This window comes from Sinohyriopsis cumingii, chromosome 9 (assembly GCF_028554795.1).
Source record: "Sinohyriopsis cumingii isolate HCF-2022 chromosome 9, ASM2855479v2, whole genome shotgun sequence".
Lineage (NCBI taxonomy): Eukaryota > Metazoa > Mollusca > Bivalvia > Unionida > Unionidae > Sinohyriopsis > Sinohyriopsis cumingii.
Genome location: NC_142969.1, coordinates 33,452,000 through 33,468,441, shown reverse-complemented (window position 1 = coordinate 33,468,441; position 16,442 = coordinate 33,452,000). Strand labels below are relative to the sequence as shown.

At 36.5% G+C, this 16,442-nt stretch overlaps 1 protein-coding gene across 1 annotated transcript in view; it reads right to left on the bottom strand.

Annotated features, from left to right (window-relative positions):
• Positions 1 to 16,442, bottom strand: part of LOC149791511 (uncharacterized) — an 82,770-nt gene that overhangs the window by 26,976 nt on the left and 39,352 nt on the right. The window contains exons 35-38 of the mRNA XM_089970027.1: positions 8,767 to 8,880; positions 7,075 to 7,188; positions 4,344 to 4,457; positions 2,659 to 2,772 (exon numbers count right to left, since the gene is read on the bottom strand). Of these exons, the coding sequence (XP_089826153.1) occupies positions 2,659 to 2,772; positions 4,344 to 4,457; positions 7,075 to 7,188; positions 8,767 to 8,880 (456 nt within the window). The remainder of the gene's footprint in view (positions 1 to 2,658; positions 2,773 to 4,343; positions 4,458 to 7,074; positions 7,189 to 8,766; positions 8,881 to 16,442) is intronic.

The following is a 16,442-nucleotide window of genomic DNA, read 5'->3' as shown; positions in this document are numbered from 1 at the left end:
TTGTACTCACCTTCAACAAACCAACAGTACCGAGAGTGGTCAGAGTTGGCTTTTCGCAAGTGAAGGTCGAGATCTACGTACTGAACCCCCTTCGATGCTATGAGTGTCAGAAATAGGATCATCACGAAGACCGCGACTCAAAAAAGACAAATATGTGGTCGATGCGGAGACCACTCTCATCCGGAATCTGATTGCAACGCAATCCGACATTGTGCCAACATTGGAAAGGAGCACCACACCATTTCCAAGAATTGTAGTACTTGGAAACAGGAGAAGGAATTACAGAAGGTAATGTACACATCTAACCTTCCTTATAAAAAAAACGAAAACTTGTACAGGAAAAAACAGCCCATCCTAGCCCATCCTTCTTCATTGTAGCGAAGAACAATCCCAAAAAGAAGGACGCTCAAAAACAGAGATTTACCCGATTCCCAAACAATGCTCTAACACTCCCCATTACCAATCATAGAAAAATATGGCACCTACTGAAACCACCTTCAATAATGCCCCACCTACGAAACCACCAAAGAATATAAACAAATCTAAAGTAAATAGTCAGCAAAATGGGTCAGATGGTCCAATCAAACTCTATAACTAGTTTGGAAACAGTGAAATCATGGACGCAAAAGAAACTGCTCCATGCGCGCAAGAGAGGACAAGATATACCAACTAAATATACATCCGGTATATCCTCCAGAGAAATAACAACGCAGATTGCCTCCGCGAAAAGTCTCAAGTAGCTGCACAATCGTCAATTTAAATACATAATGAAGAACATCATCATACAATGGAACGTTCGAGAACCTAAAGCTAATCAGAATGATATTCTGCTGGTTTTAAATGAACATAATGCTGCAGTTCTATGCCTTCAGGGAACATTCCTGAAAGATACGTATAACATCACACTTAAAAACTACTTCCAGTTTAACACATACTTTCAAATTGTTGACAGGGCCTCTGGAGGAGTTTCTGATTCTCGAACAATAGAGCCCCTCATAGCGTTATCCCTTTAAACATAAACATGCAAGCCACTGCTCTAAGCGTCACTCTACATCAAGTGATTATTTGTTGTTCTATTTATATACGACCACACACCAACATAGTACCAAATGAATTAGACAATCCTGTTCAACAACATAATGCGCCCTTTGTTTTACTCGGAGATTTTAATGCCCATAACATTTATGGGAATCAAATTATATAAGTGAGAAAAGCCACAAACTATAAGACTTCTTGTATAGACAAGATTTGTGTCTATGACACCAAATCACTTATTATATAAGTGAGAAAAGCCACAAACTATAAGACTTCTTGTATAGACAAGATTTGTGTCTATGACACCAAATCACTTATATATCTACAAACATGAACGGGTACATACACGTGCTTACATTTGACAATTTGTTCTCATTCGCTGCGTTTGGATTATGAATAGAAGGTCGCTGATAACCTTCACAGCACTAATCACTTTCCAATCTACCGTGAAAATATCAATGCTACTATTGATGACGCAATTACACAATAGAATATAAAGGAGTCCGACTGGACCAAGTTTAAAACCATGTAAAACGTGTTTGATTAACCTATTCAGCATTTAACTCCCATTTAATCGAGATTCCAGAACAATCCATTCTCAAGTCCTCACCGAACTATAAAAGAACCCCAAAACCTTCGGTCATCTAGTAATGTAAGGAAGACATTAGACAACGCCGAGAAGCATTTCAAAATATTTTATCAATCTTCTGACGACCAAAAGTTTAAGCAAATACCGATTTTCCGGGCTAAAGGTCGCTGCACAATTAAAGAAGTAAATGAAAACCATGGAATCAATATTTTTTTTCCTAAAACTCTTATTCCTCTATTAAGAACGTTTGGGACACAGATCCTACTATGGATCCATTGCACCGACAAGCTGTGTGTACAAAACAATGGAACGAATGATCAATTCTCGTCTTGTATGGTACCTGGAAACTAACAATGTAATATCTTCTTTGCAAAGTGGCTTTTGTCACAGCCGTTTAACCAATGAACATCAGATAAAACTGGAAAATATGTAATATTTGCGCATACCATGTAGAGCAAATAAATATTTGTTCCGCTTGAACGATTTTCGTTATGATGAAAACGTACTTGTTCAATACCGTTTTGATATCATATGTTGTGTTTCGTTATACACAGTGATTATGCTAATGAATAGAAACAGTTATTTATATGTTATTTTATAGCGAGTTAGTACAATATGTTTGTAATGCAGAAACATATGGGATATAATTGAAATAAGACATGGTACATAGTCATGGGGCGATATTTAGGAACATTCTGCATTCAAATCTGTATCAAATGAATGGAAATAAAGACTACAAGCACGACCTAAATCATGGAGTGGTAAATGCCAGTGGGTGTTTTGTTTTTGTTTGTTTTCATAATATTTGCAAGGTTTGTTACTTACGAATCAATTATTTAATAAATGATGCACAGAGAAAGGTGAGGGATCTAGGTTAGACACATTAACCGTCTTAAACATATTACAAGCATAAAGAGTTACAACATTCTTCTAAATATGAAAGTTGCAGCTAAATGCCATCAAATATGTGAAAAAGCTAAAACAGGTTATAATAGTACTAATAGTAGCAGTGGTAGTAGTAGTATTATTATTACCATCAGAACAGTTCTTTCCATCCCATCCAGACGGACAATGACACACATAAGATCCATCTGCGTTTGTACAGTTTCCTCCGTTTTTACACGGATCTTGACTACACTCGTTTACATCTGAAATGAAGACGTACAGATGAACATTTACTGAATATTTGTCCATTGAAGACCATTGTTATACAACCTATGAATCTGATCAGTATACAACATACGAAAATAAAGATAAATGTGGCCTTTAAACGAGCAAGTTGCTTGTTGTTATGTCAGAACTGAAATGGCTATTTTTATTGCACGCGACAGTTAAATTATATCTAACATTCCTCATGGGATACAGATTGTCGTATTTTCCATAAAAACCCAAAACAATATATATCCCATATATTGCTAATCAGATTCGCAAAACAACATAAACCATATGTGCTTTAGTGCAGGCGCAGATAAATAAAATTGGAGGAAAAAAATGGCTTAGATTGTTTTTGCGTTCTTTTATGAGGTTGTATATACTATTATCTGGCAATCATTCCTAATGCAAATTACAACACCGATGCAAAAATGCCATTTTTCTAAATCCATGGCGATTCAAAAACTGTTAATTGTTATTTAAGTCAAATGTAGTGTAGGAAGGCTCAAACGCGATCACCAGTTGATCAGCTACCAGTATGGAAATTTACTTGAATATGAACTCATATAACTCATTCGATTATAAGCATATCCGCAGAGAACGTGCACATTAGTTGTGTTTCTAAATGATGCATGTACTGCCAAGAACCAAATGGTATACATACCACCATCAAACTATATTGTTCAGGAAGTTATTGTCCATTTGTATCATACTTACCTTGAGTACAGTGACAAGAACATTTTACTTAGTTTCATTATTTCCTATTTATAACTGGTGTTTCATTTCAGGTACACATTTATATAATTTCAGTAGGAAATCATCCTTAAACAGAATATACGGAATAATGTCAGGATAAGCCGACTACATCGATGCGTAGATTACCATAGGGAATTAAAAGTTAGAGCATATGAAAACCAAATCATGTATACAAAAAAATAATGCCATCATTCTTGATAGTGGAATGAATACTAACAACAGTTGAATTTATAACAGTAGTAGTGCTAACACCTCTATAAATTTGCCACCGTTGCTTCAGGCTTTCCTTTCTATACTGTATGCACATTTGCAAAATTAGGAGACATTTTTACTGGCCAGTCAACCACATGTTTGCATTGGACGATGTCAAACTCATACATATCTACACGAGAATATAATTAATATCATTGTATTCTGGAGGTAGCAAACTTTAGCACTTTACTTTCAGCAAACATGTACGATTTATTAATGACATATCAATAAGGCACTTGTAACTAATTTATTTGCAACCATACATCTGGTGGAAACGCAGGCCTGCTTTAGGATACATTATGGTCACTTTCTTAGAATAGTAATGATTATGAACGTTTTTTCCATTTCCATCTCTGTAGTGAGAATCCTACCAAATCAACATACATTGATACCTACTTTAATCATATTCATATTGTTACTTCTATTTTACTTTGTTTTCTTCTACTTCTTGTTCTTGTTGTTCTTCTTTTTATTATTATTATTTGTAGTAGATGTAGTTACGGTATTAATAGTAATATTAGTGCTGGTAGTAGCAGTGTAGAGGTTGCAGTTGTATTACCAACAGAACAGTTCCTTCCCATCCAACCAATTGGACACTGACAAACATAAGAGCCGTTCGTATTTGTGCAGTTTCCTTCGTTGTGACATGGAAAATCATTGCATTCATTTATATCTGAAATTTAAGAGAAATGGAAAGAATAAAAAGATCAATTATTGGTTACATTCTAAAGATTTGTGAATTATATATTGTCTACAGCAACTACAATTTGTAAGGAAAAAAGCGATTCCAGAACATACAAGTATTTGAAATGTATTGATGGACTAGCATTGAACAAAATTATAAGCAACTCAGCGCTTTGAGCGTGAGACTGTGTGCAGTGGAATTCCGATGATAAACGTACATTTGGGAAACATTTAACACGTTTCCTAAGGGACTTTGGTTTCCTAAGCACACGATTCAAATTGCGTATAAGCATGGTTTTGCTACTGCACTGGATAAGGGACAGACCCTTATATACAGAAAAGATTGCGACAGTGGAGCTATCAAGGTAGACGAATCCCTATCCACCGGTGTAATATTTGTGCAGTTTGTGCCTGTGGTTGATCGCTATATGTATTTATTTCCTTATTTATTTCAGCCTGAAATCATCTGGTTTTGGAAATTAAATTTTCATTCATTAAATTGAGATCTTTCATTCAACACAAAAAATGAAATTTCACTCAATATTTATATGTAGATCTATTCGAGATGTTTGCAAGAAAAGAGCCTTAATTTCCCTTTTAATGTCACTGTTCATATCCGAGCAGAAAGGCCCGCTGTAGTCATAAATTATGTTTACAAGTTATTTTTCACATGGCCGTAAATACATCTGACCGTATTTTTATTATGTATTATTACTACATTATGTTCGTGATGGAATTATTTTCTATTTGGCCCCCTGCGGGTCCGGCTTTGTAGAATTGACCAAACGTTCCTCATTAGGACTAAGTAGAGGCGACCTGTTTGCCTTAAGTTGCGTCCGGTGTCGGGGGAGGAAATGATCATGTTAGTTGAGAAGAGGCTTTCTGATGCAATACACTACATTGGCTTCTACTTCGTTAAGACGGGTGGTCTGGATGGGCCCGGTCTCGACAAATAGGGTTTTCAGGCCGAGCCCTATGAAGTCTTTATTACTCGCTCACCGTCTCTATTTTTCTCCTTGTATCTCTTTTGATACTACCGTTGCCCCTACAGTCTATCCCTTTAGCTTTCCCTTTCCAAAGTCTTAGAATACTTCCTAGAAGGCGATGGCTTAACTGATCAAGCAGGAGGTAATTGCACCGACCCTAGAATGCGCTGGCTGCACGGGTTAATCATATGTAGTTTTATTGACCGATAGTTTCTATCATTACTTTACTGTAATGAATGCAAAGATTTTTAACGGAATGCTTTGGTGACATATTTTACGTTTACTGGATAAGGGTTTCAGCCTTCGCTATTGCTTGCATAACACGTTTTGTGTAGCGTTTCTAAATGGACCAATTGTGCATGCATTACCGGATTCAACAATGTAAACATGTCACTCTTCAGGCTTCTTTTTTTCCCGACCAAGTTCAACAATATACTTATTCTCCTTAATAATACTAATAAATAGTGTACGTCCATTGAGTCAAAATAAAATTCCTGATACATTTATATGATCTGTTTGTAGTATCATAGATGTAGGAGGCGATGAGGTGTTATGTTTCAAATGGTGATGAAGGGCCGTAGCGTGGCACATAATACGAAATCATTATACGCAATACAACTAAAATGCTGCAGGATAATGCAGTGCTGTGGTGGCGAGTATATACGTTTTTTCTCTCGAAATCCGTTTGATGAATATTACATGCTGATTACATTATAAATCGATAGCTATGATAAACACAGTATGGTATGAGAATTGCAAGTGAGTGATATAATTCATATCCTTCAGAGCCTTTTAGTTGTATTAACATCTTGTTGTATTCTAAAATTATACCCAGTTTTCACATGTACGTAGTCTAAACTTAGAAAGCACAAAGATACGTTGTGTCATTTAATCTGATCAAAATGCCTTTCACTACTACATTTCGATGTTTGGGTAGAAAGAGATACGTAGAGAAAAATATAACATGCTACGCCCGATTAAAATAGTGAAATACAGTTTGTCTTTTCCAAAAGGCGAAATATGTAATATTTACGCAAACCATGTAGAGCAAATACATATTTGTCCAGCTCGAACGATTTTCGTTAAGAAGAGTACGTACTTGTTCAATATCTTTTTTTATCCTATTTTGTGTTTCTTTATACTAAGTGATTATGTCAATAAATATAAACAGTTATTTATATGGTATTCTATAGCCAATTTGTACAATGTTTTTTAATGCCAAAACATGTGGAATATAATTGCTATAAGACATGGTACATAGTCTTGGGAAGCTATGAAGGAACAATCTCCATTCAGATCTGTATCAAATGAAAAGAAGCAAAGACTACAAGCACGACATAAATCATGGAATGGTGATTGAAGGTGGGTGTTTTGTTCTTCTTTGTTTTTTTATTAATGTGCAAGGTTACTTACGAATCAATTATTTTATAAATGATGGACAATTAAGAGAAAGGTGACGAATCTAGGTTAGGCACATTAACCGTCTTAACCATATTACAAGCATACGTATAGTTATAGCAGTCTCATAAATATGAAGGTTGCAGCTAAATGTAATCTAATATGTGAAAGAGTTAATACAGTTTATCGTAGTACTAATAGTAGTAGTAGTAGTAGTATTACCATGAAAACAGTTCTTTCCATCCCATCCAGACGGACAATGACACACATACGATCCATCTGCGTTTGTACAGTTTCCTCCGTTGTTACACGGCTCTTGACTACATTCGTTTACATCTGAAATGAAAACGTACAGATGAACATTGACTGAATAATCGTGCATTGTAGACCATCGTTATACAACACATGAATCTGACTGGTATACTATAACATACGAGAATAAAGATAAATGTGACCATTAACGGAGAAAATTGCTTGTTGTTATGTCAGAACCAAAGCGGCTATTTTTATTGCACGCGAAAGTTATATTATATAAAACATTTCCCATGGGATACATATTGTCGTCTTTTATATAGAACCCAAAACAATATATACCCTATATATTGCTAGTCAGATCCGCAAAACAACATAAACCATATGTGCTTAGTGCAAGCTGCAGTGTGCTCAGGTAAATAAAATTGGGAAAAATGACTTAGATTGTCTTTGTATTATTTATTTGAGGTTGTATAGAATATTATCATGCTATCAATCTTAATGCAAATTACAGCTCCGATGCAAAAGTTACATTTTTGGAAATCCATGGCGATTAAAAAATTAATCGTTTTTTAAGTTAAATGTAGTGTGGGCAGGCTCAAAGGCGATCACCAGTGGACCAGCTACCAGTATGGACATTTACTCGAATATGAACTCATATTACTTATTCGATTATAAGCATATCTGCAGACAGCGTGCACATTAGTTGTGTTTCTAAATGATCCATGTTCTGCCAAGAACCAAATGGTATATACATAACACCATCAAACTATATCGTTCAGGAAGTTATTGTCCCTTTGTATCATACTCATCTTGAGCACACTGACGAGATCATTTTACTTAGTTTCATTATTTCCTATTTATAACTGGATTTTCATTTCAGGTACACATTTATATAATTTCAGTAGGAAGTCATCCTTAAACAGAATATACGGAATAATGTCAGTATAAGCCGACGACATCGATGCGTAGATTACCTTAGGAAATTAAATGTTAGAGCATATGAAAACTAAATCAGGTATACAAAGGATTAATGCTTGCACTATTGATAGTGGAATGAATACTAACAACAGTTGAATTTATAACAGTAGTAGTGCTAACACCTCTATAAATTTGCCACCGTTGCTTCAGGCTTTCCTTTCCATACTGTATGCACATTTGCAAAATTAGGAGACATTTTTACTGGCCAGTCAACCACATGTTTGCATTGGACGATGTCAAACTCATACATATCTACACGAGAATATAATTAATATCATTGTATTCTGGAGGTAGCAAACTTTAGCACTTTACTTTCAGCAAACATGTACGATTTATTAATGACATATCAATAAGGCACTTGTAACTAATTTATTTGCAACCATACATCTGGTGGAAACGCAGGCCTGCTTTAGGATAAATTATGGTCACTTTCTTAGAATAGTAATGATTATGAACGTTTTTTCCATTTCCATCTCTGTAGTGAGAATCCTACCAAATCAACATACATTGATACCTACTTTAATCATATTCATATTGTTACTTCTATTTTACTTTGTTTTCTTCTACTTCTTGTTCTTGTTGTTCTTCTTTTTATTATTATTATTTGTAGTAGATGTAGTTACGGTATTAATAGTAATATTAGTGCTGGTAGTAGCAGTGTAGAGGTTGCAGTTGTATTACCAACAGAACAGTTCCTTCCCATCCAACCAATTGGACACTGACAAACATAAGAGCCGTTCGTATTTGTGCAGTTTCCTTCGTTGTGACATGGAAAATCATTGCATTCATTTATATCTGAAATTTAAGAGAAATGGAAAGAATAAAAAGATCAATTATTGGTTACATTCTAAAGATTTGTGAATTATATATTGTCTACAGCAACTACAATTTGTAAGGAAAAAAGCGATTCCAGAACATACAAGTATTTGAAATGTATTGATGGACTAGCATTGAACAAAATTATAAGCAACTCAGCGCTTTGAGCGTGAGACTGTGTGCAGTGGAATTCCGATGATAAACGTACATTTGGGAAACATTTAACACGTTTCCTAAGGGACTTTGGTTTCCTAAGCACACGATTCAAATTGCGTATAAGTATGGTTTTGCTACTGCACTGGATAAGGGACAGACCCTTATATACAGAAAAGATTGCGACAGTGGAGCTATCAAGGTAGACGAATCCCTATCCACCGGTGTAATATTTGTGCAGTTTGTGCCTGTGGTTGATCGCTATATGTATTTATTTCCTTATTTATTTCAGCCTGAAATCATCTGGTTTTGGAAATTAAATTTTCATTCATTAAATTGAGATCTTTCATTCAACACAAAAAAATGAAATTTCACTCAATATTTATATGTAGATCTATTCGAGATGTTTGCAAGAAAAGAGCCTTAATTTCCCTTTTAATGTCACTGTTCATATCCGAGCAGAAAGGCCCGCTGTAGTCATAAATTATGTTTACAAGTTATTTTTCACATGGCCGTAAATACATCTGACCGTATTTTTATTATGTATTATTACTACATTATGTTCGTGATGGAATTATTTTCTATTTGGCCCCCTGCGGGTCCGGCTTTGTAGAATTGACCAAACGTTCCTCATTAGGACTAAGTAGAGGCGACCTGTTTGCCTTAAGTTGCGTCCGGTGTCGGGGGAGGAAATGATCATGTTAGTTGAGAAGAGGCTTTCTGATGCAATACACTACATTGGCTTCTACTTCGTTAAGACGGGTGGTCTGGATGGGCCCGGTCTCGACAAATAGGGTTTTCAGGCCGAGCCCTATGAAGTCTTTATTACTCGCTCACCGTCTCTATTTTTCTCCTTGTATCTCTTTTGATACTACCGTTGCCCCTACAGTCTATCCCTTTAGCTTTCCCTTTCCAAAGTCTTAGAATACTTCCTAGAAGGCGATGGCTTAACTGATCAAGCAGGAGGTAATTGCACCGACCCTAGAATGCGCTGGCTGCACGGGTTAATCATATGTAGTTTTATTGACCGATAGTTTCTATCATTACTTTACTGTAATGAATGCAAAGATTTTTAACGGAATGCTTTGGTGACATATTTTACGTTTACTGGATAATGAGGCGCTGATTTCACGGGTTAATCATATGTAGTTTTATTGACCGAATGTAGCATCTGAAAATCCCTAGCACTTGAAAAGTGTGCATTTGTTAGACTTCATGGTGGGCGGGGAGCACGAATGATGAATCCTAAATAAATCAGCGTAGGAATTTAAAACAAATCAAAATAAACGGACCAAAACTGGACCTGAATCAGTTGACGAACAATGTAGAGCGAAGTCATTTCCAAACTTCATGGTTATATAATCTAACTATGACTCAAAACCGCTTTCCCACTCTCTTCCTTTGCTATTGAAAAGACAATTACGGGAACGATCGGAACAACCAAAAGTTTTCAAAAAATTTAAATCGGGTTGCCTTTTTGTTGAATGTGATTGACGAGGTCAAACATAAAAATATAAAGTAAATGAAAACTTTCTTCAATATTCCAGTGACCTCATTCGCTCACACAACACTAAATACGTCCAAATGCTTGATTCGCTGTCCTGACGTGTTGGATTCAGCGACACAGATAACATTGACGGGGTGAAAAAAGAAGGTGTCCATGCAGTCCGTAGAATAAATATTAAACATAATAATAATAGGACAACAACACTATTGTACTTACCTTCAACAAACCAACAGTACCCAGAGTGGTCAGAGTTGGCTTTTTGCAAGTGAAGGTCGAGATCTACATAGCGAACCCCCGTCGATGCTATGAGTGTCAGAAATAGGGCCATCACGAAGACCACGACTCAAAAAAGACAAATATGTGGCCGATGTAGAGACCACTCTCATCAGGAATCTGATTGTGGAGCAACCCCACATTGTGTCATCTGTGGAAAGGAGCACCACGCCGTTTCCAAGGATTGCAATACTTGGAAACAGGAGAAGTAATACATAGGGTAAAGTACACATCTAGCATTCATTATACAAAACCCAGAAAACTTGCACAGGAAAAAGAGCCCATCCTCGCCCATTCTTCTCCACTGTAGTGAAGAACAATCCCAATAACAACGAAGGACGCTCAGACACAGACAGATTTACCCGATTCACAAACAAAGTTCTAACACTCCCCATTACCAAGCATAGAAAAACATGGCATCTACTGAAACAACCTTCAATAGTGCCCCACCACCGAAACCACCAAGGAATAGAAACAAATCTCAAGGAAATAGTCAGCAAAATGGGTCAGATGGTCCAATCAAACTCTATAACTGGTTTGGAGAAATTTAAAGCATGGACGCAAAATAAACTGCTCAATAAGCTCAAGGTAGTTCAAGACATACCAAATAAATATCCACCCCGTACTTCCTCCAGAGAAATAACAACACTGATTGCCTCCGCGAAAAGTCTCATCTATCTACACAATCTTCAATTTAAATTTATATTGAAGAACATCATCGTACAACGGAACTGTCGCGGACTTAAAGCTAACTACAATGGTATTTTCCTGCTTTTAAACGAACATAATGCTGCAGTACTATGCCTTCAGAAAACATTCTTGAAAGATAATAATAACATCACACTTAAAAACTACTTCCAGTTAAACAAATAGTTTCACAATGTTGACAGGGCCTCTGGATGAGTTTCTATTGTTGCGAACAATAGAGCCCCTCATAGCGTTATCCCTTTAAACACAAATATGCAATCCACTGCTTTAAGCCTCACTCTACATCAAGTGATTACCTTTAGTTCTATTTATGTGCCACCACACACCAACAGAGTACCAAATGAATTAGACAATATTGTTCAACAACTTACTCCTCCCTTTGTTTTACTCGGAGATTTTAATGCCCATAACATTTTATGGGAATCAAATTACATAAGTGACAGAAGCCACAAACTAGACGACTTCATGTCTAGACAAGATTTGTGTCTATATAACATTAAATCACCGATATATCTACAAACAGGAACGTGTACATACACGTGCTTAGACTTGACAATTTGTACTCATTCGCTGCTTTTGGATTATGAATGGAAGGTCGCTGATGGCTTTCACAGCAGTAATGACTTTCCAATCTACCGTGAAAGGATCAAGTCTACCATTGCTGACGCAATTACACAATAGAATATAAAGAAGGCCGACTGGGCTAAGTTTACAACCATGTCAAACTTGCCTGATTGACGGTACAGTTTTCAACTTAATAAACTATTCAGCATTTTACTCCTATTTAATCGAAACATTCTTGCTAACAGTTCTCTAAAATGTCACCATCATCTAATTATTAAGAAGCCTTCCGAAGATTAAAAAATTCAAAAAGAAAAGTCACGTTTAAAATTCACATCCAACAACTCGGAAAGTTATAAACAACTGTTCTTACTAGTGGAGCTTATGGAGGCTTTCGACAAGACCCATGATGTCACGGAATTGTGTATGAGTTATATCAATATGTATATGTTGTCAAAAATGTACTCGGGTTTCGTTGCCGCGTACAGCGTCACCCGAGGATGGTATATTTTTTCGGCTTAGTTATTTCGAAATCCTGAGCAAAACTCAGATCATGCTGCACGAACAAATTGCCCTCAGCAGAGAAACTAAGTACCTAGCTGCGCATATCTGTCACAGCTAATGTACTTATAGAGCAAATTCTCTATAACCAAATCACATTACGCCAAGTCTTGTCAGGAAGCTTACCCCTTTACGGAAGCAAATCTCCAGCTGTAGAGGTAATCAAATTCTTTATTACTATTCGTTTATATGACAGAATTGTTTGCATACTTTAGATGTTTCAGAACCTTAATTAATGTTTCAAAAAGACTTCTATCTGCAAACATATTTATTGAATGCAGTAGCTAACGAGCAGGAAACATATATTTATTCTAAATTCTACGGAGAGTCAATACCTAGGTTATACAACGCCATATTATAAATACTTTATATTCTGGTTCGAATTAAGTATTTGTTGTAAATGAACAGACAAATTGATATTTAATTATACGCTGCATGCATTAAACGATTAATGTAATGGGTAACTAATTCATTTGCGCGCATGTGCTACATATATCAATGCAGAAGTAGTTAACCGTGTCATATGTACTACACGGTTTAGTTGTTATCGTTTTAGCTGCCTAAATGCCATGCCTTGTATATGGTTTGATGTGGAGTCACCAGCCGTAGAGCTGCTTTATACATGCCTGCCATGCCTTGTACATCGTTTGATGTGGAGTCACAGAACTCTGTGGGGTTTCGTGTGACGTATACGCTGTGTTTCGGTGACGTTGGATCAGAAGAGTGGACTGGTTTTCTCGATGCGAGGGACCAGGTCTTCGCGACCATCGGGTCTGTGATGTGAGGGATCCTTCAGCAGACTGAGAGGAGCGGACCATGCGTGTGTGCTTTTCTGGCCATTTACTAAAGCGCGTGGAAAAGGAGTTAACATCTTGGTCGTCAAATGGGCTCCATGACAGTTATAGTGTTTCATGTTATTTCCACAATTTCATTTCATAATGTCATTCATTCCTATTGTTATGTCGTTACATGAACGATGGATAGGTTCATAATGTGATTCATTCCTATTGTTATATGAACGATCGATAGGTTCTTAATTTCATTCATTCCTATTATGTCGTTATATGAACGATCGATAGGTTCATAATGTCATTCATTCCTATTGTTATGTCGTTATATGAACGATCGATAGGTTCATCATTTCATTCATTCCTATTCATATTTCAATATCGGTTTACGATCATAGGTTCATAATTACACGTATTGCTATATCGTTATGTGAACGATCGATAGGTTCGTAATTTCCTATCGTTATATGAACGATCGATAGGTTCGTAATTTCATTAATTCATATCGTTATATGAACGATCAATAGGTTCGTAATTTACACTGCTTTTCAATATCGTTTTATGAACGATACGTTAAAATTTGCATTCTTTTCTAAATCGTTATTTGAACGATGCATTCATAATTATATTCTTTTCTAAATCGTTATCTGAACGATACATTCAAGACTCTTCATATTGGGGTGTAGGTCACTTTTATTTTGTTGATCGGTGATAGGAATTCACGTTTTGTTTTGAAATTCCATTTGTTAAATTAATGTTTAGAGTTTTTCCTCGAGTTAATTGTCGATAGTTCCATGCTAAGAACTTTATAATTTTCCTGATCTTTTTGTTTATAATGGTGTCAGATTTGTTAATATTTAAATTGCGTTTATAAGTAAGCATCTTGTAAACGCAGTTGCTTTTGGTGTCTTCCCTAATCCAGTCCCAACCCGGCTTCATCCTGTAACACATGATACATCCACTGGGCCTGACGAAATACAATATCAGTTTTTGAAACACCTTCCAGAATCATCTTTAACATCCTTTATGAAAACTCTTCAATGACTTAAGGTTGACTTGTAATGTACCTAAGATCTGAAAAGAAGCGACAGTAATACCAGTCCACAAACCAGGTAAATATAGCACAGATCATACTATCAACCCATTGCACGGACAAGCTGTGTGTGCAAAACAATGGAACGAATGTTCAATTCTCGTCTTGTATGATAATTGAAAACTAACAATTTAATATCTCCTTTCCAACGTGGCTTTTGATATAGCCGTAGCACCAAAGACCATCTGATTAAACCGGAAAACATGTATTCGCGACTCATTTGTCAAGATGGAACATTTAGTAGCAGTTTTCTTTGATTTAGAAACGGCATGGAAGTACGATATACTAAATGATCTGCACGATCTAGGTCTAAAAAGCCGTCTGCCCTCTTTCATATCAAACATTCTCTCAAACAGATAATTCAAGATACGAATGGGTTCTACCCTCTCAGATCCGCTCGATCAAGTGATGGGTGTGCCCCAGAGCAGCATTCTATCTGTGACGATTTTCAACATCAAAATCAATAGCACCACCAAATGTTTGGCTCCTGGTATTGATTGCACGTTATACGTTGATTTTCTAATATGATGTCGATCAAAGCAAATACATACAATTGAAAGACAACTACAACAAAATATCAACACTATTCAAAATTGGGCCAGTAGTAACGGTTTCAAATTCTCAAAATCCAAAACGGAATGTATGCATTTCTGTCAGTTACGACGACATACCTTAACTCACACTGGACGGAACACATCTTCCATTTGTTGAGGAAACAAAGATTTCGTCATGAAATTGACTTTTATTCCACACCTAAAGAACTTGAAAGTTGAATCTATACCTACTCAAGGTGTTAGCGCACACTGACTGGGGTGCTGATAGAAAAGTCATCCTCAATTTATATAGAACGTGTATTTCCTCCAAACTGGACTATGGTTGCGTTGTGTATGGTTCTGCCAGAAAATCGTATCTTAAAATGCTTGATCAAATTCATCATCAGGGAATAAGACTGGCTCTGGGAGCATTTAAAACATCCCCGTGTGAAAGCCTTCTAGCTGAGGCGAATGAACCACCGTTATCGCATCGCAGAGAAATGCTTTCCGCACAGTATGCTCTCAAATTAAAATCAAACCCTCTGAATCCTGCTTTTTTGGCTGTTTTTCAACCCAAATACAAAACTTTATACGAAAATAAACCAAACGCCATACCTTCCTTTGGCATTAGAATATCATCCAGCCTTGACACTACAAATATAGATCCTTCAAAAATTCAGAAAGCATCCATCTCCGAAACACCACCCTGGCTAATTAAACAACCAAAAGTACGTTTTACGCTACACGATTGGAAAAAAATATAACATGGTTGCGTTGTTTATGGTTCAGATACGAAGTCGTATTTAAAGATCCTTGACCGAATTCATCATCGAGGAATAAGACTCACTCTGGGAGCGTTTAAGACATCTCCGTTTCATAACCTCGTCACTGAAGCGAGAAAAACACTTTTGTCACATCGTAGACAAATGCTTTCCGCACAGTCTGCACTCAAATTAAGACCAAGCCACCTTAACCCTGCTTTTAAGGCTGCTTTCAACCGAAAGACAAACCCTTATACGAAAGTAAACCAAACGCCATACATTCCTTTGGCATTACAATATCATCCAGCCTTGACAGCACTAACATTGATTTTTCTAAAACTCAGAAAATGTCCATATCCGAAACACTTCCCTCGGTACTTAAACAACTAAAATTACTTTTCACGCTACACGATGAAAACATCCGAGACAAACCCTTTCATCTCCCATAGCTCTTATCATGAACTCCTCACCGAATTTACAAACCACACAAGAAGTTATACACGAGCCAAAGTTGAGAAAAAGGTTGCTGCAGCCTTCGTTAGTGGAAAACACACAACACCAGTTTGCTTACCAAATGGCACACCAATTTGTTTTTGTCCGAAA